The sequence below is a fragment of the Lampetra planeri genome, chromosome 2 (genome assembly GCF_965212315.1).
Source record: "Lampetra planeri chromosome 2, kcLamPlan1.2.h2, whole genome shotgun sequence".
In the NCBI taxonomy this organism is placed as follows: Eukaryota; Metazoa; Chordata; class Hyperoartia; order Petromyzontiformes; family Petromyzontidae; genus Lampetra; species Lampetra planeri.
In genome coordinates, this window is record NC_136108.1 from 24,700,376 (window position 1) to 24,726,019 (window position 25,644).

Genomic DNA, 25,644 nt, shown 5'->3' on the forward strand with positions numbered 1-25,644 from the left:
CTTACGTGTTTCGTGAAATAGAGTAACCCAATTCTATCGAAACACGATCCAGGCCCCAAACGTGGCAGGCTTCAGACATGGTGAAATTAAGTGCATTGCAATTCACTCGGCCATGCGTTGGGGCAGCATATCCTCGCCTTTGCCTCGCGATGTGCGAATACTCAGTCCGATATCCCCCACGACCCAAACAACACGGGCAGGCTCTAATCTAGCAGTGGATAGGCAAAGGGATGTACGCGTCCTCCCAGAATCCCTGTGAAATGCTTGTTGGGAGTATCCTAACCCGAAAGGATTCCGTGAGCAACTGTTGGGGGCTTGAAGGGATTTTGGGCAAATCTCTGGTTATGGATTGCTTATTTTCACCATCCATTGTTGGTGTTTGGTGCATTTTACTTGCTCTTGAAAATAATGAGTTGTGAAAAGCAAACCAGAACCCTCAAGAAAATAACGGAATGTGGTTGCCCAGATTAAATGTGGCGATCTGCAGTGAGAAGCCAGTTCTCGCTGCAATTTAGAACTGCCCTCCATAGGCCCTGACAATAAAATACTTTAGAACGCACACAATATTTCAAAGATAAGACCGTGACGATTCGACAATCACTTCATCCACAAGTATGGCATATGTACAATCGATATAAAACGTGGGGGTTCAATTAAGCATCGTCACGCTGGTCATGTACGTTTCTGTACTTCCCCAAAGAACCTCCTGCTCCGCTCCTACACCGCGTTCTGCATGGCGAACACCCCGAGGACGGGAGAGGATCAAGCATGGCTTGCCTTCCAGAAATCTGACAAACATCGTTGCATTCCGTGGCAGCTTGTCATTGGCCATCTGCAGTATATCGACTAATGGAATGGCAGCATCTGTTATAACTTCAGTGTGCTGAGCAGCTCAAAATAACATCACTGTCAAATGGATTCTGAAAATGGGCAGCAAATGCAAGTGGGTAGAATGATGCCAGCTATTTAAAGCCCATGCAATTGCTACATGCGAAGGATTCATGAAGGGTACACTTCTTAAATTCATGATTTTTCTCAGTTCGGCAAGGTCGAGTGGCAATAAAAACTGCGTGCGATTACTTTCCAACAATGTCACAATGCACACAATTGTGGATGTGCAGTTTATAAATGAGGAAAACCAAACACCACTATGTTGTACATTTTATTTAAAGCATAATGAGTACAATAAAGTATGGAATGACAAGCAGTATTGTTCAGAATACATAATCTCAGTAAACCACGATCACCAGCAGCTCGGAGTGTACACGAAGCATGCACAGCTGCTGGTGACGACCCAAAAGCATTGCAAAAAAACAAAAATTCGTGATGGAAATTAAAAGCACTCATTTAAAGCAAAACAAATATCACTTTTGCTCTCACAAATGCCTAAAATTAAAGGAATGTTTTTAATTTGGAATGCACACATTACAGTGGACCGTTGGAACCGGAGGCATAACCCCCGACTTCCTCAATTTTACTAATGGATCAACAGATCGCATCTCTCACTTCCTGCCTTTGACAAAACACAACCCTTCCTGCCCTCGTTTGGTCTATCGTCATCCCTGCTGCCGTGCCTTTTGCTGGTAAGCACTGATACTGCAAATAATCAAACCGAAAAACAACCTCCCCCACACCGTGGACCTGGGGGTCACAATAAACGTGTCAACTGCTTATCGAAGGGGGCGTGATAATGATACACTGCGGTCTGAGAAATCGTGGAATAGAAAAAGGGGACGTGGGTGGCGGTGGTGGAATAACTTTGGATGGGCGCACAGCGCTGCTGGGCTACTGGTCGTCCTTGTCCTTGGCCCCATGCTTGAGGATCCTCGTGAACTCCACGTAGTTGAAGTTGCCCTTCTTGTCAATGGGCGCCTCGCGGTACAGCTCATCGACCTCTTCCTCCGTGAAGCGATCGCCCATTGTGGTGAGCAGCTCGCGCAGGTAGTCCTCGCTGATGATGCCTGCGCGCACACCGCAACGCATGCCGCGTCATTCAATCGTGCTCATCGTCACATTCATTCATCAATTAATCTATAACCCTTTTTGTCAAACCACTGTCCGGAATTTCAGATACATCCTCGTGTGTGCGTGGATTGTTCCAGGTACTCGTGATTCCACCTAGAGTTAAAGCTCTCAAACTTTGGCTCAACTATTGGTTGGAGGTCTCCCTACGCCATGTCGATCTACAGGGATTGGTTGACCATACTTCACCACGCTCGTCAGTGCGGGTTGGTCAAGGGTGAAGCTCAGAACCGGTTTCTGATACCATTCATTGCAAATGTTAGCCAGTGCAGGTAAACAAACTCAGGTTGCCGGGTTCACCACCACTGCTCTATCCCCCTCTTACAATAACTTGATAAATAACTCAATAAAGCTTGTTGATTATCCTTAATATAATTAATCTATGGGTGAGGGGTAGCACAGTTGGGGGGGTAGCATGGTGAAGAATAGCACGGTAGCACGGTTGGCTATATTAAATACATCGTGGTTGATGCATTGCACTATAAACCATGGCGTCCCAAATATCAGCTACGGCTAGCATCAGTGGTGAGTGATTATAATCCACGCACATCAGGCCTTCATCCAGCAGTGCTTCGCAAACCGGTATGCAGCAGAACACCAACATGTCTTGACAAAGTCCCGGGTGTACTGCCGTGGTATTAAACTAAAAACTTAACATTTAACCAGGTAAAGCCCACTCAGCGATACAACTCTCTTTCAGAAGTGACCTGGCTACACATGCTTACTCAACAAAGTAGCTTATCACGTGGGAATGTAGAGGAGCCAAATTCCTCTAAAAGCATATTGATTCTAAATGTGGAGGGAAAAACCGGAGGACCCGAGGAAAAATCCACACAACCGCGGGGAGAGACATGCGAACAACAAATATAAAGCAGGCGTCGTCAGGGTCAAGATCGAACCCGTGTCCTCCTGTATACCAGGTGAGGTAATTAACATCTCGCCACCGTGGCGCCAACTTGTTCTGTATTGTAGGACAGAACCTGGGCATGCGCAAGCTGGGGCCAGACGAAATCTCTGTGCCATTCGGTGGCCGATCCCAGCCCCCATTCCTCACACCTCCCACACTCCCCCCATGAGTCACACATACAGCTGGGTAAACGGTGTGCCATCAGGTATAAGCCAACTATAAGTGTCCAGTGGAATGTATGTAGTATGTTTAACTTCTTTCACACCGTACGTCGCCATCCATGCTCATCGCAATGAAACGGTTGAAAAGCAGTACAGGAAGTGGATTGACACAAGGCTCCAAATGAATAAATATTCATAACATTCGGCTACCTCATGAATTCAAGACAGCGGTAGACAATTTGATCTTTCGCAAGCAACGTGTGCGCATGGTTCAAATAAACACTACAATTCTGAAAGCAGCAATTTGTGTTAATTACACGAGCTAATATTCTTTCATGCGGCCAAGAATGCACATTAACTGGATAAACTGGCACTGAAACTCTTAGAGTCAGAGCAGCAGAGTGGAGGGCTGTGCTAGTTAACAAAGCCGAGTGCGCGCATGCAAACACACAAACACTACTACGACTGTGCTTGGGCTGAAATTCTCAGCGTCAACCACCCAACTTTGCCCGTTTTGCCCACGGACCTCACATGGGACAAGCGCACACCAAGAACATCTTCATGCTCATAAGAGGTTTTTGGGTTAGATTGCGTAAATATAAATGTGTTGTTAAACCCGCCACCACCGCATACAGCCAATTATTAAGGTTTAAGACCGAAAACAGGAGGAGGATTTCTCCACAATTCTGGCTATCGCCTGCTGATGCTGATTGTTGTAATTACCAGCGAAACCTCTCTGTACTCGAATTGTAAATGTTGTAGTGGGTTTACTCTCCAACACACCGGTGTGCTGAACTAGCAACTAAAATTTACGTTTCGTTCATGTGACAAACTTTACTAATTGGCCGTGTTGGGTGGTGGCGGGTTTAACACCACATATTTACACGATCTAACCCAAAAACCTCTATCATGGATAATATTCGTCGCTAAAGCCTACTTGTTACACAGATCTTCATTATCGCACAATGCACTCGTGTCATTCCAAATTCTTGGAATTTCAGAGATTTAGAGGAACACACAAAGGGTTCGACGCGTAATTTTAACTGTTAAGAAACGCAAGTGGCCATGGGAACGACGTGTTGGTTGAAGAGGTGATGGTCGATGGTTAATAATTTATGAACGAGTGGCAGCCAGGGAATGGAACAAGCCCGAGAGTGCATCCACTGGGGAGACGGAGTGAATAAATCAACGGTGTACAGAAGAGAGGTGGATTATGATATCACGGCGTTGGCTTGGGGAAACCTACACCCCACAGCGGGCATTGATCATATGATGACGTACGACAAACACATACACGGGATAATGGGGTAATAGGGGTAAGGCTGGGGACCTGTGCCCTCCTCGTCGAAGCAGGCGAAGGCGTTGCGAATGACATCCTCGGGGTCGGTGCCGTTGAGCTTCTCTCCGAACATGGTGAGGAACATGGTGAAGTTGATGGGACCTGGAGCCTCGGTCATCATCGCCTCCAAGTAATCGTCCGTCGGGTTCTTGCCTGGATACACACGTCACGGACCGTATGTGAAGCCAACTTGCATAGGAACTCGCAATAGCTTTGCGGGTCACATATTTTACAGACGGAGTCACTTAAACTATTTAATTGCTTTTAACGCCTTCCAACTAAGGTTGAAAGTGCTTATGCAACAGCTACATCCGTCTGTCCGTAAGGGGGAGGGCGATGGGCACAATAATTTGCTTAAAGATGGGTCGAAAATAATGTTGCTGTTAGGGACATACTCTATTCAAATTGACCACCTGTGAATACTAGGCAGACCCAAACCTGCGTAAAAGGATCTGCCTTGGTCTTCCGCGGCCAGTCGCATAAAACGTCGGAGGAGAAAACCTCCCTTAATTGACACCGATTTAAATAGGAGGCAACATTAACCCTGGCCCTGCTCGCTGAGGTGTGCCCTGCCAGGCAGAGTTTGTGCCCGAGCCCTGTGGTCTCGTACTGCTTCCTGCACGTCTGGCATGAGCATTACCATTATTATCGCCGATTAAATACGTCGGAGGACATACGCATGTTGAAATGTTATACAATCCTAGCAAATGCATTATTTGCTCTATGTCTGGCACATCTCCCATAAAGACACAAAATAAGGGACGCTAGATCATGTTATGTGACCGAATCACAATTTGGCACTACCTGTGCTTAATTACATTTCAAAACAAAATGGATTTAGATGTGTCACACTATCACCAGAAAGCAAAGTAAATATCACCAACAGACAGGGATGTGAAAATTTTCCCATTCTATCACCACGGTTATATACATCATATAGCCTGGCATCGTAAAGTTGAGGTAAAGGGTGCCACACAGGGAGCGCTGAAGTTACCGGTCGCGTGCAAACAGTGCGGGCGGGGGGGGGTACGGGCAGGTGGATGCAGTCAGCGAGTTGTGAGTGGTGGCAAGTACCCATGGATGCCAGCATGTCGTGCAGATCCTCCTTATCGATGAAGCCGTCCCGGTTTTGGTCGATCATGTTGAACGCCTCCTTGAACTCCTGGATCTGGGACTGGTCGAACATGGCGAACACATTGGAAGTGGCGCGCTGTGGCCGCTTCTTGGTGGTGGTCTTCCCCTTGGTTTTGCGGCTCGACATGGTGGCGGTTGTTCCTTAACTGAAACCAAACCAACCACAAGCGTCGCTCCAATCAAGACATCGCTACTGCCCGAAGATAACATGTGAACACAGGAACTCAAATACATAAGTAAATATTGTGGACTAAAATAATCACACAAAAAACAAAGCTCTGCATTTGGTGTGGACTGAGACCAGCTAGAGCCTCGATGAACATCACAGAACAGCCCAAAGTTTGCGACACTGCGGAACCGACATCACGGTACAGAACACGCCAGTACCCACAAGCCAGTACCCACACACCACCAATCCACCGATTTATACAAATGCCACCAAAAAGCATTTTTGGCAGCATGCAATAGTTAGGCATCATGGTTACCGTACTCTGCTACCTCCGTGACAAAGAGCAGCCTCCGCTCGGCTATTTTCCCAGCTATTAGATCCGATCTGTTCGCGCAACACAAATGCTGACACTTATAGCCAGCACAGATTTTCTCGCAACCAGTCCCACGTTCTTCTACAAAGTATAAACCAGTACACGTGCAAAGTTAAAAGATCGAGAAGCTGCCAGGCTTTTCGAGAACCGCCCCAACACTCACTCACAAGAGCGCAAGGTGGAAAATGTTCAGTGACACAACCGCACAAGGGCAGGTTGCTTTTCTCGAGCGTCGAGGGGACTGCAACAATGCCATACATGGGGAATGCACACGCACTTGGGAAGCACAGGAATGCACACTGTCAACTCTCAATTATCTGGAGGGTAGAGGGGTGGCCCGGAGAGAAAAAATAAAAATACTAATAATGTAAAACACATGAAAAATGATGCTAAACAAATTCATGCATCGCTTAACTATATTTTAAAGGGGGTGAATATTTATAGGATGTAGCTAACATCTGGTTTCAGCTTTTATATATTTTTTAGATAAATTAGTTTACATTTTTGTGGTCACCGATGAGTCATGTTCCCCCAATTAGTGAGGAGCAGCTGAGAATTAAGTCGGCGAAGGGTGAAGACACGTCAGTTCGTTTATCCCAAGCGAAACTTAATCCGCAAGCCAGATATTGAGCTAGCTGCATATGAAACAGAATTGCAATTCTCAAATGTGTTAACTTCACGTGGCATCGGTAAACAAGTTGTCCAACTCGGCCGATTTACATTAGAAAAACAAACCCAGTAAACTTGAGTTGAGTTTACTAAGTTTGTATTTTCTCATTCTTCGTACCTGATGAAGATTGCTTGGTGTTGCAATCGAAATGTCGTATATCTATCATTTATTTTCTTTCTACGTGACTTTACCGAAAGAACCAAAAAGTAATTCCTGCAGTCACGAATACTCCAAATCTGATTTACATTAATATCATCAGCCATATGTCTATCCACGGCTTGATGAAGGCCTCGCCAATCCATCTCCATTCCTAATAACCTTGCAGTGCAACAACCCATCAAGATTCTGCTGCACACATGCCGGTTTACTTCTGGACATCCCTCTCAGGCGTGTTGCCCGCCTCTGGGCTGCCACTGTCGTTAGTTTCAACCATTGGTGACTCTCCCTCGCTGCCAGCGACGAGTACTGCCCGACCTCACTGACCTTTCTTCACGAGGTGTAGCTTGCATACATTGTCCCATGAATGTGTTACCCTTCCCGTGTCTCTCTCTAATTCTAAGCACGCTTTATTTGCCTCTCGATATTTATTTGCATACAAGTGTCGGCTTGTTCTGTTACCTTTGCTAATGTCCACGTTTCACATGCATGTCATAGCAGGTGTTTATACGCCTATTGTTTAGAGGTAGCGTAGCGGTTAGCAAGCTGCATGACGAAGCAAGCGACTAGAGTTCGATTTCTGCTCATGACCAATAAGTGGCGAATATTTGAACCGGTCCTGGGCCTCCCCTTTGGTCGACGGAGCCTAAAATGAGTACCTGGTGCAATGAGTAAACATAGCCTCGAGGGAGACAAAGGCGGCCGTGCGTGGTGCTGCTGGCCACCCACCCCCTCGTGTGCCGTTCCGGCCTTCAGGAGGTGTTACTCGCTAGCAGCACTTTTCCCCAACAGTCTGTTAAAGGGTATATTGGGGATATTAATCTTTATATACCTATCAAAGTTTAGTTTAACAAAAGGCACTGTGCTCTTGCCCGCCTTTACGTTGAATCATTTGTGTACCAGTTCACCGTCAACTACTGCCCTGTTTTTGTTTTGTTTTTCTCACTTTAAACCTTGAGCCCCACTTTGCAGCCTTCTTCATTAGGTTCGTCTGTGTGTCTGCATTTAATTCCCCATTGGTTGTTATTACGACTGTCATCAGCAAATCGTATATGGATGATAATCTGACGGTTAAAATACACTTTTTATTTCTACAATCCAGTTATTTTAAAGTAAAAACGAAGTCACCGTAAATTTTGCGTGAAATTGCAACTCCTTGTCAGATGTGCCTTCTCATGCCCCAAATATTGTGCTACTGTATGCAATTTCGGCGTAAATGTTTCATCTTTATAAATGGGTTTCAAAGGCTACACGTTAAAATAAGACCGTGGTTTGTCCAGGAAGTGCACTGTTAAGAAGCTGTGCCATCACCATTTGCAAAAGGCGGCATTGCTTAAACACCAAAGACCACATGTGGTTGGTGGCTTTTACCAACTCAAGAAACTGTGCAAGCTTACACATTGATAAATTTAAAAAAACGTCTGTACACAACCAAGTCGAATGCTAAGTTTCCAGCTCTCTCTGTGAAGTTTCTTAACAGCAAATGTGACGTCACGTATACAATCGGACAGTGAACTCTGCCACAAGCACCATCTTTGTACGGCCTCAACACCCGGCAAAAGAACACCCAAATAAGGCGTACACGAGAACCCCCCCTTAATAGGCAGTCGTGACTCCGGGTCGCCAGTGAGCCGTGACTCCACTGCTGGATGACTGTGTGAGGACAATGTCTCTACTGCTGGATGACTGTGTGAGGACAGTGTCTCCACTGCTGGATGACTGTGTGAGGACAGTGTCTCTACTGCTGGATGGCTGTGTGAGGACAGTGTCTCCACTGCTGGATGGCTGTGTGAGGACAGTGTCTCTACTGCTGGATGACTGTGTGAGGACAGTGTCTCTACTGCTGGATGGCTGTGTGAGGACAGTGTCTCTACTGCTGGATGACTGTGTGAGGACAGTGTCTCCACTGCTGGATGACTGTGTGGGGACAGTGTCTCCACTGCTGGATGACTGTGTGTGGACAGTGTATCTACTGCTGGATGGCTGTGTGAGGACAGTGTCTCTACTGCTGGATGACTGTGAGGCCAGTGTCTCCACTGCTGGATGACTGTGTGGCCAGTGTCTCCACTGCTGGATGACTGTGTGAGGACAGTGTCTCTACTGCTGGATGACTGTGAGGACAGTGTCTCCACTGCTGGATGACTGTGTGTGGACAGTGTCTCCACTGCTGGATGACTGTGTGGACAGTGTCTCCACTGCTGGATGGCTGTGTGAGGACAGTGTCTCTACTGCTGGATGACTGAGGACAGTGTCTCCACTGCTGGATGGCTGTGTGAGGACAGTGTCTCTACTGCTGGATGACTGTGTGAGGACAGTGTCTCTACTGCTGGATGACTGTGTGAGGACAGTGTCTCTACTGCTGGATGACTGTGAGGCCAGTGTCTCCACTGCTGGATGACTGTGTGAGGACAGTGTCTCTACTGCTGGATGACTGTGAGGCCAGTGTCTCCACTGCTGGATGACTGTGTGAGGACAGTGTCTCTACTGCTGGATGACTGAGGACAGTGTCTCCACTGCTGGATGGCTGTGTGAGGACAGTGTCTCTACTGCTGGATGACTGTGTGGGGACAGTGTCTCCACTGCTGGATGGCTGTGTGAGGACAGTTTCTCTACTGCTGGATGACTGTGTGAGGACAGTGTCTCCACTGCTGGATGACTGTGTGAGGACAGTGTCTCTACTGCTGGATGGCTGTGTGAGGACAGTGTCTCCACTGCTGGATGGCTGTGTGAGGACAGTGTCTCTACTGCTGGATGACTGTGTGAGGACAGTGTCTCTACTGCTGGATGGCTGTGTGAGGACAGTGTCTCTACTGCTGGATGACTGTGTGAGGACAGTGTCTCCACTGCTGGATGACTGTGTGGGGACAGTGTCTCCACTGCTGGATGACTGTGTGAGGACAGTGTCTCTACTGCTGGATGACTGTGTGAGGACAGTGTCTCCACTGCTGGATGGCTGTGTGAGGACAGTGTCTCTACTGCTGGATGACTGTGTGAGGACAGTGTCTCTACTGCTGGATGACTGTGTGAGGACAGTGTCTCTACTGCTGGATGACTGTGTAGGGACAGTGTCTCTACTGCTGGATGACTGTGTGGAAACAGTGTCTCTACTGCTGGATGACTGTGTGAGGACAGTGTCTCTACTGCTGGATGGCTGTGTGAGGACAGTGTCTCTACTGCTGGATGACTGTGGGGACAGTGTCTCTACTGCTGGATGACTGTGTGAGGACAGTGTCTCTACTGCTGGATGGCTGTGTGAGGACAGTGTCTCTACTGCTGGATGACTGTGTGAGGACAGTGTCTCTACTGCTGGATGACTGTGTGAGGACAGTGTCTCTACTGCTGGATGGCTGTGTGAGGACAGTGTCTCTACTGCTGGATGACTGTATGGACAGTGTCTCTACTGCTGGATGACTGTGTGAGGACAGTGTCTCTACTGCTGGATGACTGTGTGAGGACAGTGTCTACTGCTGGATGACTGTGTGAGGACAGTGTCTCCACTGCTGGATGACTGTGTGAGGACAGTGTCTCTACTGCTGGATGACTGTGTGAGGACAGTGTCTCCACTGCTGGATGACTGTGTGAGGACAGTGTCTCTACTGCTGGATGACTGTGTGAGGACAGTGTCTCCACTGCTGGATGACTGTGTGAGGACAGTGTCTCCACTGCTGGATGGCTGTGTGAGGACAGTGTCTCCACTGCTGGATGACTGTGTGAGGACAGTGTCTCCACTGCTGGATGACTGTGTGAGGACAGTGTCTCCACTGCTGGATGACTGTGTGAGGACAGTGTCTCCACTGCTGGATGACTGTGTGAGGACAGTGTCTCCACTGCTGGATGACTGTGTGAGGACAGTGTCTCCACTGCTGGATGGCTGTGTGAGGACAGTGTCTCTACTGCTGGATGGCTGTGTGAGGACAGTGTCTCCACTGCTGGATGACTGTGTGAGGACAGTGTCTCCACTGCTGGATGACTGTGGGGACAGTGTCTCCACTGCTGGATGACTGTGTGAGGACAGTGTCTCTACTGCTGGATGACTGTGTGGGGACAGTGTCTCCACTGCTGGATGACTGTGTGAGGACAGTGTCTCTACTGCTGGATGACTGTGGGGACAGTGTCTCTACTGCTGGATGGCTGTGTGAGGACAGTGTCTCTACTGCTGGATGACTGTGAGGACAGTGTCTCCACTGCTGGATGACTGTGTGAGGACAGTGTCTCTACTGCTGGATGACTGTGAGGACAGTGTCTCCACTGCTGGATGGCTGTGTGAGGACAGTGTCACTACTGCTGGATGGCTGTGTGAGGACAGTGTCTCTACTGCTGGATGACTGTGAGGACAGTGTCTCCACTGCTGGATGGCTGTGTGAGGACAGTGTCTCTACTGCTGGATGACTGTGTGGGGACAGTGTCTCCACTGCTGGATGGCTGTGTGAGGACAGTGTCTCTACTGCTGGATGACTGTGTGGGGACAGTGTCTCCACTGCTGGATGGCTGTGTGAGGACAGTGTCTCTACTGCTGGATGACTGTGAGGACAGTGTCTCTACTGCTGGATGACTGTGTGAGGACAGTGTCTCCACTGCTGGATGGCTGTGTGAGGACAGTGTCTCTACTGCTGGATGGCTGTGTGAGGACAGTGTCTCTACTGCTGGATGGCTGTGTGAGGACAGTGTCTCTACTGCTGGATGGCTGTGTGAGGACTGTCTCTACTGCTGGATGACTGTGAGGACAGTGTCTCCACTGCTGGATGGCTGTGTGAGGACTGTCTCTACTGCTGGATGACTGTGAGGACAGTGTCTCCACTGCTGGATGGCTGTGTGGGGACAGTGTCTCTACTGCTGGATGGCTGTGTGAGGACAGTGTCTCTACTGCTGGATGGCTGTGTGAGGACAGTGTCTCTACTGCTGGATGGCTGTGTGAGGACAGTGTCTCTACTGCTGGATGACTGTGTGAGGACAGTGTCTCCACTGCTGGATGGCTGTGTGAGGACAGTGTCTCTACTGCTGGATGGCTGTGTGAGGACAGTGTCTCTACTGCTGGATGGCTGTGTGAGGACAGTGTCTCCACTGCTGGATGGCTGTGTGAGGACAGTGTCTCCACTGCTGGATGGCTGTGTGAGGACAGTGTCTCTACTGCTGTATGACTGAGGACAGTGTCTCCACTGCTGGATGGCTGTGTGAGGACAGTGTCTCCACTGCTGGATGACTGTGTGGGGACAGTGTCACCACTGCTGGATGACTGTGGGGACAGTGTCTCCACTGCTGGATGACTGTGTGAGGACAGTGTCTCCACTGCCGGATGACTGTGAGGACAGTGTCTCTACTGCCGGATGACTGTGAGGACAGTGTCTCTACTGCTGGATGACTGTGTGAGGACAGTGTCTCCACTGCTGGATGGCTGTGTGAGGACAGTGTCTCTACTGCTGGATGGCTGTGTGAGGACAGTGTCTCTACTACTGGATGACTGTGTGAGGACAGTGTCTCCACTGCTGGATGACTGTGTGAGGACAGTGTCTCCACTGCTGGATGACTGTGTGAGGACAGTGTCTCCACTGCTGGATGACTGTGTGAGGACAGTGTCTCCACTGCTGGATGACTGTGTGAGGACAGTGTCTCTACTGCTGGATGACTGTGGGGACAGTGTCTCTACTGCTGGATGACTGTGTGAGGACAGTGTCTCTACTGCTGGATGACTGTATGGACAGTGTCTCTACTGCTGGATGACTGTGTGAGGACAGTGTCTCTACTGCTGGATGACTGTGTGAGGACAGTGTCTCCACTGCTGGATGACTGTGTGAGGACAGTGTCTCTACTGCTGGATGACTGTGTGAGGACAGTGTCTCCACTGCTGGATGACTGTGTGAGGACAGTGTCTCCACTGCTGGATGACTGTGTGAGGACAGTGTCTCCACTGCTGGATGACTGTGTGAGGACAGTGTCTCCACTGCTGGATGGCTGTGTGAGGACAGTGTCTCCACTGCTGGATGACTGTGTGAGGACAGTGTCTCCACTGCTGGATGACTGTGTGAGGACAGTGTCTCCACTGCTGGATGACTGTGAGGACAGTGTCTCCACTGCTGGATGACTGTGTGAGGACAGTGTCTCCACTGCTGGATGACTGTGTGAGGACAGTGTCTCCACTGCTGGATGGCTGTGTGAGGACAGTGTCTCTACTGCTGGATGGCTGTGTGAGGACAGTGTCTCCACTGCTGGATGACTGTGTGAGGACAGTGTCTCTACTGCTGGATGACTGTGTGGGGACAGTGTCTCCACTGCTGGATGACTGTGTGAGGACAGTGTCTCCACTGCTGGATGACTGTGTGAGGACAGTGTCTCTACTGCTGGATGACTGTGAGGACAGTGTCTCCACTGCTGGATGGCTGTGTGAGGACAGTGTCACTACTGCTGGATGGCTGTGTGAGGACAGTGTCTCTACTGCTGGATGACTGTGAGGACAGTGTCTCCACTGCTGGATGGCTGTGTGAGGACAGTGTCTCTACTGCTGGATGACTGTGTGGGGACAGTGTCTCCACTGCTGGATGGCTGTGTGAGGACAGTGTCTCTACTGCTGGATGACTGTGTGAGGACAGTGTCTCCACTGCTGGATGGCTGTGTGAGGACAGTCTCTACTGCTGGATGGCTGTGTGAGGACAGTGTCTCTACTGCTGGATGACTGTGGGGACAGTGTCTCTACTGCTGGATGGCTGTGTGAGGACAGTGTCTCTACTGCTGGATGACTGTGTGAGGACTGTCTCTACTGCTGGATGGCTGTGTGAGGACAGTGTCTCTACTGCTGGATGGCTGTGTGAGGACTGTCTCTACTGCTGGATGACTGTGAGGACAGTGTCTCCACTGCTGGATGGCTGTGTGAGGACTGTCTCTACTGCTGGATGACTGTGAGGACAGTGTCTCCACTGCTGGATGGCTGTGTGGGGACAGTGTCTCTACTGCTGGATGGCTGTGTGAGGACAGTGTCTCTACTGCTGGATGGCTGTGTGAGGACAGTGTCTCTACTGCTGGATGACTGTGTGAGGACAGTGTCTCCACTGCTGGATGGCTGTGTGAGGACAGTGTCTCTACTGCTGGATGGCTGTGTGAGGACAGTGTCTCTACTGCTGGATGGCTGTGTGAGGACAGTGTCTCCACTGCTGGATGGCTGTGTGAGGACAGTGTCTCCACTGCTGGATGGCTGTGTGAGGACAGTGTCTCTACTGCTGGATGACTGAGGACAGTGTCTCCACTGCTGGATGGCTGTGTGAGGACAGTGTCTCCACTGCTGGATGACTGTGTGGGGACAGTGTCTCCACTGCTGGATGACTGTGGGGACAGTGTCTCCACTGCTGGATGACTGTGTGAGGACAGTGTCTCCACTGCCGGATGACTGTGAGGACAGCGTCTCTACTGCCGGATGACTGTGAGGACAGTGTCTCTACTGCTGGATGACTGTGTGAGGACAGTGTCTCCACTGCTGGATGGCTGTGTGAGGACAGTGTCTCTACTGCTGGATGGCTGTGTGAGGACAGTGTCTCTACTACTGGATGACTGTGTGAGGACAGTGTCTCCACTGCTGGATGACTGTGTGAGGACAGTGTCTCCACTGCTGGATGACTGTGTGAGGACAGTGTCTCCACTGCTGGATGACTGTGTGAGGACAGTGTCTCCACTGCTGGATGACTGTGTGAGGACAGTGTCTCCACTGCTGGATGACTGTGTGAGGACAGTGTCTCTACTGCTGGATGACTGTGAGGACAGTGTCTCTACTGCTGGATGACTGTGTGAGGACAGTGTCTCCACTGCTGGATGACTGTGAGGACAGTGTCTCCACTGCTGGATGACTGTGTGAGGACAGTGTCTCCACTGCTGGATGACTGTGTGAGGACAGTGTCTCCACTGCTGGATGACTGTGAGGACAGTGTCTCTACTGCTGGATGACTGTGTGAGGACAGTGTCTCCACTGCTGGATGACTGTGAGGACAGTGTCTCCACTGCTGGATGGCTGTGTGGGGACAGTGTCTCTACTGCTGGATGACTGTGTGGGGACAGTGTCTCTACTGCTGGATGGCTGTGTGAGGACAGTGTCTCCACTGCTGGATGGCTGTGTGGGGACAGTGTCTCTACTGCTGGATGGCTGTGTGGGGACAGTGTCTCTACTGCTGGATGACTGTGTGAGGACAGTGTCTCTACTGCTGGATGACTGTGTGAGGACAGTGTCTCTACTGCTGGATGACTGTGTGAGGACAGTGTCTCTACTGCTGGATGGCTGTGTGAGGACTGTCTCTACTGCTGGATGACTGTGTGAGGACAGTGTCTCTACTGCTGGATGACTGTGTGAGGACAGTGTCTCTACTGCTGGATGGCTGTGTGAGGACAGTGTCTCTACTGCTGGATGGCTGTGTGAGGACAGTGTCTCTACTGCTGGATGGCTGTGTGAGGACAGTGTCTCTACTGCTGGATGGCTGTGTGAGGACAGTGTCTCTACTGCTGGATGACTGTGTAGGGAAGGTGCGGCCACGCCCCGAGAGATGACGCAACCGCGCTCAGGAATCCCGCCCTGCGCGGCTCCGTGACCATATAAGGCGCGGCGGAGAGCGCCGCGGAACCTGCGCCGGGCGGGCTGAGATCCCCCCCCTCGCTACGGACGCGCCCAACCAACGGAGCTCCGCGTTTCACCATTTCCAGAGGGAGGGAGGGGAACCCAGAAACCCACCGCTTTGACTGAAACTGGCTCGGAATGAACTCGGCACGGTTTGTCAATAACACTGCCCCTAGAAGGAAACGATTTATAAAAAAGCGACATTTCGGGCAATGGCCCCCTTTTTCACGCATTGAGTGAATCATAAATACTGCAGTTAGTTGGGAGACTGCGCTATGCAGCATGAGGCCCCGCTGTTATAAATTATACTGCACATCTTGACGGAAGGTATTTTTGGGGGGGGGAAGGACCGCCCTTTCATTTGTTCAGTGTGGTATCTTTGGTGGCACCCGGTGTGACCCGAGTTCGATTCCCGATCACAGCTAAGATCAGTGGCGAATTACTCTTGTCCTGGACTACCCCCCCCGACCCTTCACCAACCCACACTGACCAGCGTCAAGTATCGCCAAACAACCTTCACAAACTCCACGGTGTGAAAAGACCTTCATCCAGCAGCTAAGTGATACCGGGGTGTACATTCATTTGATGCATCATTATCAGCAGGAAACACATTCCTGCGGAGGGAGCTGGTAGGAACGTTGGGTTGCTCGGTCAATGGCCAGGGTCAACGGCGGCGTGGTGTATTCCGCAAATATGCCCGACTGTGAGGGCGGGCACAAGCCAGCGTGAGTAGGTTAAACGTTGAGTCTTATAAGGGCACCACGGGGTGGCTAGCCCCTCCCCACCCAACCCCACCCCTCCCACCTCCCACCCAGCCCCTCCTCACCCCTCCCTCCCCACCCAGCCCCTCCCTGCACGACGGACGGACACAATAATCCCCTTTGGGCTGGTGTAACCTGGCGGTTCCTACCAGTACACAAGCAGTCTTCTATCTCTCACGGGCCTAGCCCTGTGATGTAAACACATTCCGATGCCCTGCAACAAAAGGCGATGTCATCGCTTCATCTGTGCAGCGGTCGTCCCCCTTTCCCTCCCTCGGTAACATCTCCATCGTGAGTCTTCTCGCCAGCCACGCATCCCTCCTGCTCGAGCACTCCTCACCTTTGCTGACAGTCAAGAAGTCCTCACTTGTTTGGTGACAACTCTCGTGTCCCCTACTACTCACCTTTCCTAAGTCAAGTCATCGCTTGTTTGGTTGTATTGCGTACTTGGTGGGCTAAGCCTAACATGACCAAATCATCCGGAATGTGCCCAATAGCGCAAACAAACGCAGTAAGGAGCCTGGACAGTGTCGACTGGGCGTCCACAAAGTAGGTGACACCGGCAGCTCCTGCGTCTATAAAGGTTCTGCTTCTATGTTCCGATGTCCACCGCCAGCATAGGAATCAGCAGGACGTACTGTGCGGTATTGTCAACTTACCCCGCGGGGCGTGGACTTGTTAAATTACTTTTTCGCATTTTCGCACTATTGTGTTACTCTACAGGACAACTCGGTAAGACGCTGTGGAAACTGAAGACACCATAAACACCAAGTATTAAACAGGGCACGGCACGAGGGGGCTTATTAATTTGCATTTGTTCTGACAGCACGTTAAGCACATAAGTGTTATTGTACACGTACAATAACACTTCTCAAACGACTGATGGCCTTCCCGAGCCGTTCCGGGTCGTGTGTCGATTTGACCAAACTTCACCACACGAGACACGGGTGAGCAGACGACGTAGAGGGCGCATTGCAAAGCAGTTCAACCGCCCGCGATCAATAACCACCCGATAGTTTAACACGTAGGCCGATTATGAATAATAACCCGATTATGCGTGGCAGTCACTCGCCCTTTTATGAACTTTCCAGGCCCAGCCCTGGATAGAACCTCGGGATGGAACTTGAACTCGAGCACCGCGCTAATGGCATCGACTCAAAACGAGCGTGGGGCTCGGTCAATGGTGGCAATTCCCCATTCACAAGACGGGACAGGATGGTGTTTGTTAGTTTACGACCACAGTGGGACCGCGTTAACAGATACACCGTGTTGGGGTCTCCGTGGATCGGATCGTTGGCGATCGGGAAATCAGAGCGAGACAGACACAAGGAGATCGTGAAAGAAGCAACACGGACGCGAACATCTGGATAAAGGAACACGCGGACACTACCGCAGACACCTTCGATTAGCACGATGGGCTACGTACGGTGCGAAAGAAGTTCAACATCGCAGCCTCTCCCCTTCCTCAAGCCGAGTGCCGTCTCATACTTCACCTCTCCCCTCAGCCCTCACCTCCCCTCACCTCTACCCTCACCTCTCCCCTCTCCGCTCTACCTCTCTCCGTCTCCGGTCCCGCGCGGCAGGACCGCGCCCATGGCCCGCGCCTCACTGCCGGAGCCTGGCGGGTCCCCCGAGAAACCCCCTCGCCGCGCTCTCCTCGCGCCCGCGCCCTCTCACCGACGGGACGAGACGAGGAGACCGTGGGCTGCCGTGCGCTGAGACGTGGGGTGGTGCGAGGAGGAGGCGGCGAGTGTCGAGGCGGGGAGCGTGAGGGGAGTTATGGAGGCGCCGTCGCTTCTCGCCAAGCAGGGAACTCTGCACAGGCGGAAGTGACGTCACCGTCCCACAAAAGGCGTGACGTCACCAATTGGTGACAACGCCGCGCAGACGTGACGCGTGACGTCGCCGCGCAGACGTGACGCGTGACGTCGCCGCGCAGACGTGACGCGCGACGTCGCCGCGCAGACGTGACGCGTGACGTCACCGCGCAGACGTGACGCGCGACGTCACCGCGCAGGGGCCACGCGCGGGGCCGTGGAGGGACGAGCAGCGTGGCCTCCTGCGCCGCCTCCAGGCCGCGGAGCGGCGACCACGACGACAGTGGCTGCAGCAGCAGCGGTGGCCCTTTTATAACCTTTACACTGCAGCCTTGCCGCGAGAACACTTCGGTTCTCTATCTTAAATTTTTTATGTTAATAACTACATCGGGTTTGCCCGTGCTTAATTAGCGCTTCGATTATTTACCTTTTAAACATATCTGGCCCATGACTCGCACCCCCAGAAAGGGCATCATGCACCCCTTGGTGAAGATGCGATACATTTCCACATTATAAGCTACTTCGTTGAGCTATAATGTGGCCAGGCCGCTTGTGAAAAATATGCTAATAGCTCAGTGGGTTTCAGCTGGTAAGAAAAAACTTTAGTTTTTTTATTGATTCGCTTACATTTCCTGTACGTTGTACTCGTGTTTTAAATTTCTGGCCCGCACTTACGGAACATGAAAAGGGCTGTATAGCTTCATCGGATTATTCCACTATGATGAAAGATTCTGAAGATTTGTAATATTGGTACATGCATAAATTGCCTACTAGTTTCTACTGAGTAACAAGCAAACGCTACGATCTTGATAAATAACACCGATCTAATAAATAAATGTGGCTTTAAGGTGGGCACGCCCAGACGAGTGGAGTCCACCCAGCAGGGACCACTCCCAAGGGCGGCCTCCCCACGGCACCCCGCACGTGGTGGCGGGTATCGGGAGGGCAGCACCAAGGCAGGGCTGGATCAAGGCACGGGGCTTTAGGGGCTGGAGCCCAGGGGCCTCCGCCAACTGGAGGGCCTCCAGAGATGAAGTGAAAAGTTGTTTCATTTGTGAATGCTGAATTTGATTTATTAGCCTCGTAAAAATATATTTATTTAGCTTTGTTTTCCTTTTGAAAATATTACTGGGGGCCTCAATACCTGCAGCCCAGGGGTCTACAAAATCTTAATCCGGCCCGGGGCCCAGGGTATCGGGAGGGCAGACTCCTGTGTATTGGGAGGGCAGACTCCTGTGTATTGGGAGGGCAGGCCCAGGATATCGGGAGGGCAGGCCCGGTGTTGGGAGGACCGTCCCCACCCTCCTCCACACCCCATGAAGCTTTGGTGAAAATCTGGATTTTGTCACAAATTTGATAGACAATCAGACACACCCATCACCACAATTACGCAGTAATAAAATAAATTTAAACACTTTATTTTTCCAAAGTGCACAAGATAACAAGTTTTACCTGTTAATAAGACAAAATATAGTTAGTACCAATGACTTAACAAAAATAGCAATTATTCATCACGTTTACAGTAATGTATGTTTAATGCACAAAGTGTGTATTAGGATTCAGTGTTGAGATGTTTTGATGAAGCGGTCTCTGCACACACTACAGATCGACGGCATTCGCAAAGGATTCAAGTAACGTTAAAGAGCCGGAGCTAAAACAAGCCGGAGATCCCATAGTCTTTATTCCAAGGTCTGTGGGCCCGATTCATGATTCGTGAGGTTTTTTGGCTGTCACTGCGTCCCGTTTTGAGTGAAAGGCGGCCGATTCTACGGGGATATCGTCCCCACTCCGTTTGCAATGCACGAGCGGCCGATTTTGCCCTTGAGACACGTGTGTTCTGCCACCTCATTCTGCACCGGAGCAACCACCAACTTGGTGGAATTGGGGTCGAGTCCAGCAATGGCACCAACTTGGTATAGCGTTTGAAAACTAATTTCTTGAGAACTGCTTTTTGTGTTTAGTTTGTCATTCCCGCACACACCCTCGATTAGCACGGTTCGCTGTGTATGGTGCGAAAGAAGTTCAACATACATATACATAGTTGTATTTAGTTTTTAAGAAACAGCCCTTACCTAACATGTTGTTGATTTTCTCTCAATACACCTGTGTGCTGAAGTAGTTACTAATCGGCACGTTCTGGTAACGTGACAACCCTTACTAATTGTCTGTCGGGTGGAGGTGGGTGGACAACACATTTACACAATCTATCATGAACAAAATTGGTGCCTAGGGCCTACGTGTTAAACATCTGTCAGTTCACAAGTTTAAGAAAGCCTGACTGCTGACGAGATACTGAACGTCAAAACCGACAGAGTTTAAAATCAAACCAATGCTGTTGAAATTCAGCACTTCCAGAAGGCTGCACACGGATGATGGGATGTGTAAATAAAACACTTTTTTAAAATGTGGAGGAACATACGTGAAAGGAGGCACATCGTCTGCTTATTTGGTTACTTATATACGACGTGATTGGTCAACGTTGTGCACTCCGTCTCCCTGGTAGTGTGTGAGCACCGTCGCGACAGCCGTTCTCAAATAACTTTTTTTTGGTAAAATTTGCACTGCTCGGTGAAATAATTGAGGAAAAGCGCGAGCAAAGTGTACGTGAAGTGGGCCCAATAACTCTTAATGCTAACCCTCGGGGCTTAACCAGCGCATGCTTTGCAAAAGCATATTGGCAACGACATTTAATGACGTAACATATTTTCCTCGGTGATGTATGCAATTGTTGTTGCAAGATGGCACGTCTGCTGCAGCCATTCCCGATTGGCAAGGCAGTGCAGTTCAGGCGGTGTTGCGTCCCTGTGTGTCAAGCAGGGCCCCGATGGCCAGCTGTCACTTAGTGGCAAGTGACATAAACTAAAACTCACCTATCTTTATTTTACCAGGTAAAGCCCACTGAGCTATACGGCTCTTTTTCAGAAGCGACCTGGCCACAAATTATAGCTCAACTAAGTGGCTTTTCGCGTGGAAATGTATAGCAGCGAAATACTCTAAACGCGTGATGTTGATTCTAAATGTGGGGGGGAAAACCGGAGGAGCCGGAGAAAAATCGACACGACCACGGGGTGAACATGCAAACTCCAAACATACAGCAGGCATCAGGGTCGGGATCGAACACACGACCTCCTGTATACCAGGCGAGGGAGTTAACATCTCGCCGCCGTAGCTTGTGCTGGAAACGACAGCGCAAGGAAGCACGCAGCGGGGTGAGCGCTGTGCACCACACTCCGGGTCGCTCTCTTGCAGAAACACGTGGGCGCGCGTGCACGTAGCCCTTGTGTCACTCCACTGCTGGACGAGGGCCTCCCCGTGCCATACGGGCCATGCGGGTTGTGTGGGTTGAAAGAGCGCAGACGCGGGGGGGGGGGGGGCGAGGAGTACAGTATAGCAATGGATTGTGCTGTACTGCCCTCTGCTGCCCACCGTGTAACCCCGCAGAATCCCGCAGAATCAGCCCATAGCACCTGTTTTGTAACGGTGGCCACCATCCAACACTAATCCCGCTTATCTTCCAAGATCCCATGCGATCGGGCGCATTCAGGCCGACTTGGTCAAAGGCTCAACGCGCACACAGGACGCATTGTATTCAACAGCTAGCACTGCATGTGAAAGGAATTGCTATCCTCAAAACACGTTTGGACTCTACAACCATTAAACGTTCCTTTGCTTACACTAAACGGTACGCCTTTTGCGTTAAGTTTTCCGTCCTTCCCCGCACCTCCGATTAGCACGGTTGGCTACGTAGGGCGCGAAAGAAGTTCAACGTGCTCACAGGACACGCGTACCGGGACGAACGAGCGAGCTGCGATCCCAGTGGGATCCCTGCGGTCACACGGTTCGAGAACCGAATCGCCTCTGCTTGTAGCGACCGCAGCAAAGGCGTTAACCCACGGAGAGGCGCTCCTCCAGCACTAACCGTGACAAAGCGACGTAGCCCGTAAAGCGCCATTCGGCCTCGAAGCATTCCCCTTGCGAATTCCTCACGCGCTCTGCATCATGAAGCAAGCCCAAGGGTCCTTTCGGGTACAATGCACCGTGCATCTCGACACGCAGGGTGCACGCGACACGGGCAGACTTGGTACACGAGGTCTCGGAACTAAAACGCTAAAGCCAACGGCAGACGGGCACGTTACCGGCAAAAGTAAACAGGTCGGTGTAAAACGGGCCCAGTAAATGCATAAAGTGTACCTAAAGACTGGCAGAGTCAAGAGTAGTGGATCACAAGTGCAGTTTTCAGTTAAATACACGCCAGTGTATTTCACATGTAGTTTGTATTATTATTTCTAAATTAGGCACGTCGCAATGCAATGAATCGTCGATTAAAATTGATTCCTGCAATAATCTATTCTTTAAAAAGTTATGCAAACATGCCATTTCACATACACACGAACGGGCACAAACGCAACTCGACAAAAAATGGAAGAAATGTGAAAACAAACGAGATGGTTGAAAAATATACGAGGCACATTTTTGTTTTTGATTCTTCAATCGAATCACGACCCCGGATAGTGACAATTCATTGAAATGCAGGCAGAGGGAGGGAATACCGGAGTTAAGTGGCCCATGCTTCATGGTAAATAGTGCATACAGCGTGCTATGCACAAAACACCAACCTGCTCCAAGCTCCAACGAGAGGATTCAAATAAATGAAAGGTCTGTGTGGAAATTACATTTAGATGTTTTTCTCCCCGCCTCTAGTAAAAAGATAAAGGTGCAGCCCTGCAATTGCTTGCTCACGCCACTGCTGGCGGCAGGGCCTCCACCAGAGGCAGCTCTAAATCCCCACTCGAGGGAATTCTGGCCTACTCTTCCACGCTGGTCAGACGTCTTGGGAAACAACAGTTGGAGGTTCCCACACTTTACCCCACCACACGAATAACTCTGGTGTACAGTACCCCGTTTATACCGCGGGGTGGACAGAAGCAGCGGCATTTAAGAAACTTGACAATTGTCTCAACTTGCCACACCAGGAGATCAATACGGTGACCTGGATCGTAAGTCTCGTGTGCTAACCATTCATACTTTGGCAGTAGCGGCATACTGCCTAAAGTTTTTACTTAAAATATTGGCACATAATCCTGGCCCTGAAATACAATAACTTCTCATCAGGTAAAAGCTAATTTCTATCATCAGAGCACTCGGCTTCCACGTGGCCAACGTTTCGCAGCCCCACGTCTGCCACCATCGTGAATGATCATCACGCGGAGAGAAGCACCAGCGATCCGCTACTCTCCACTGCGACTTCTACCTGTGGGTGCCCAAGGTGGGTGGTGCAACCCACCCCGATATTGATGAGGAATGTGCCACCTTAAATTGGGGGAAGAGCCAGTTCAAATGCTTGCATAGGCTGGTTTCTTTCCCATCGTAACTTGTTTTGGTAGGATTTATTTGTTTAAAAAAAAAAGCAGGAAGAAAAACCTAGTGTGCGTGTGTGTGTTCATAGTTGCCACCTCTGAAGTAAAAAAAAACACCCAGGATATATCATGGGCATAGCATAAAAAGTACAGGTGGTCCCTCAGTTAACGTCTATAATCCGTTCCACGAAAACTACTCTTAACCGAAATAACTGTTAATCGAATATAGGAATTATGTGAGTCTGCAAGAGAGCTGTTTCCACTGCCAAAACAGAAAACGTTACAATGTAAACAAAGCCAGTCGAGTTCTTAACGCTCATAAATGGGCGTCGCTCATTGGCTGAGGCCGTGGCTAAGCCCCACTTACGGGCGCTCTGATTGGCCGAAATTGTCGCCCGCGTGGATAACGTAAACACATGACATTAATCAGAATGTTCACGTTAAGTCGAAACCGTGGGGTGCTATGGGAGGCGAAACGTTAACCGGAAAACTGTTAACCGATGTCACTGTTAACCGAGGGACTACCGTATATCTCAATACCAGAAGATCGGAGAACTAAACATAAATACATCCGTCTTGGGCGGTGTATTATTACGCAACAAAGAAAAACATCCTGTGAAGACGCCTCAACGAGAGGACCACATTGTGGGAAAACCGCGACGAGCGGCAACCCCTCGTGTGACCGTCCAACCCTCGGAGTCCGGCGACGCTGCGCGTGCAGCGGGCGTCTAGCTGAGCGCGCCGGCCTCCGTGTAGTTGGTGCCCTCCTGGCTGAAAAAGTCCTCGAGCTGCCACTGCAGCGTCTCGAAGGTCGGCCTCGCCTGGTCGTCGACGTTCCAGCACTCGAGCATGAGGTCGTAGAAGGCCTGCGGGCAGCCCGCCGGGCACGGCATGCGGTAGCCGCGGTCCACTGCGGCCAGCACCTCCGCGTTGGTCTGGCCTGTGATGCAGGGGAACAATGCGCTAGCTGCAGCGGACAAGCCTTTCCTCGCAGACCGTGTGACATTTTTACCACGACGGACCGCCGCTACGGTGTTCCCCTGTTAATTTGCGAGCTTGCTGCCCGCGATTTTTGGCTATCCGCGAATGGCATCGGGAACTCAGCACAACTGCTGCATCGAGGCAGAGAGAGAAAGAAAGTGATGAGATCAAGTGACATGAGAGATAAAGGGATAAGAGAGAGAGTGATGAAATAAAGTGATGAGAGATAAAGCGGTGAGATAGAAAGTGATGATGTGTAGCATGATGCATAGCATCATCATAATTTAAGGTAAGTTAATTAATCAAATATATATGTTTCATACTTTCATATTTATTTTAATTCACTTTATGTTTATTATAACCACATTTTTGTATTATGATAATTTTCATGTATTTAATAGCTTATGTATTCATTTAAGATAATTAATTAAAAGATAGATTCTTGTAGGCCAATATCATTATCTCCAAAATTTTCCATTCACAAGCATCTCCGGAGCACGTCCACCGTGAATAACGAGGGAACGCTGTACAAAACTAAAGTTTACTCACAATACGTACAATCGGTATAATGTTACATTATTTTACCAGGTAAGGCCCACTGAATTATATCACTCTTTTTCAGAAGCGATCTGGCCACAAATGATAGCTCAACAAAGTGGCTTATAACGTAGAAATGTATAGCAGCCAAATACTCTAAACGCGTGTTGATTCTAAAGGTGGAGAGAAAGACCGGAGGACCCGGAAGAAAAATCTTTTGCCACCAGGAGGAAAATGTGCAATTATACAGGTGCCAGGGTCGGGATCGAACCCTCGACCTCTTGCATACAAGGCGAGGTTGTTAACATCTCGACACCGCCGTGAAATGGACCTGGACACCGACCCGTGTAGTGAATGAGAGCGTCTGTTCACCGTGAATGTATTGGCAATTACTGAAGCGTCAGATGTTAATTTATTATTGTTGTTAGGCTCGTTTACTCAGGCAGGCCTCATGCTGTTTTTTTTCAGGAGGGCCCTGCCAAGTCTGTGCAGTCGGGGGCGCTATTGCTACACTTTTGAGCAATTTGCAGGGTATTTTTCAGCATTGGGTTGTTTGTCCAATACAACTTTTTGGTTCTTTCGGTAAAGTCACGTAGAAAGAAAATAATACAAGTTACATTGTGTGTGTGTGGTTTTTAGCTGGAAAAATAACTTCAGAAGAACTCAGAGGAAA

The 25,644-nt window shown here is 49.9% G+C and overlaps 2 protein-coding genes across 2 annotated transcripts in view; both read right to left on the reverse strand.

Annotated features, from left to right (window-relative positions):
- Window positions 1–1,149: 1,149 nt before the first annotated feature.
- LOC144730685 (myosin regulatory light chain 12A-like) lies at window positions 1,150–18,170 on the reverse strand. The gene is made up of 4 exons (XM_078611367.1): window positions 17,957–18,170; window positions 5,504–5,709; window positions 4,421–4,582; window positions 1,150–1,961 (listed from the first exon to the last, which is right to left on the reverse strand). Exons 2-4 carry the CDS (start codon window positions 5,688–5,690, stop codon window positions 1,786–1,788), a joined length of 525 nt encoding a protein of 174 aa, XP_078467493.1. The 5' UTR covers window positions 5,691–5,709; window positions 17,957–18,170; the 3' UTR covers window positions 1,150–1,785.
- Window positions 18,171–19,498: 1,328 nt separating this feature from the next.
- LOC144730690 (tyrosine-protein kinase Src42A-like) overlaps window positions 19,499–25,644 on the reverse strand; it is a 38,344-nt gene continuing 32,198 nt past the window's right edge. The window contains exon 8 of the mRNA XM_078611380.1: window positions 19,499–24,393. Within this exon, the coding sequence (XP_078467506.1) occupies window positions 24,182–24,393 (212 nt within the window). The 3' untranslated portion in view covers window positions 19,499–24,181. The remainder of the gene's footprint in view (window positions 24,394–25,644) is intronic.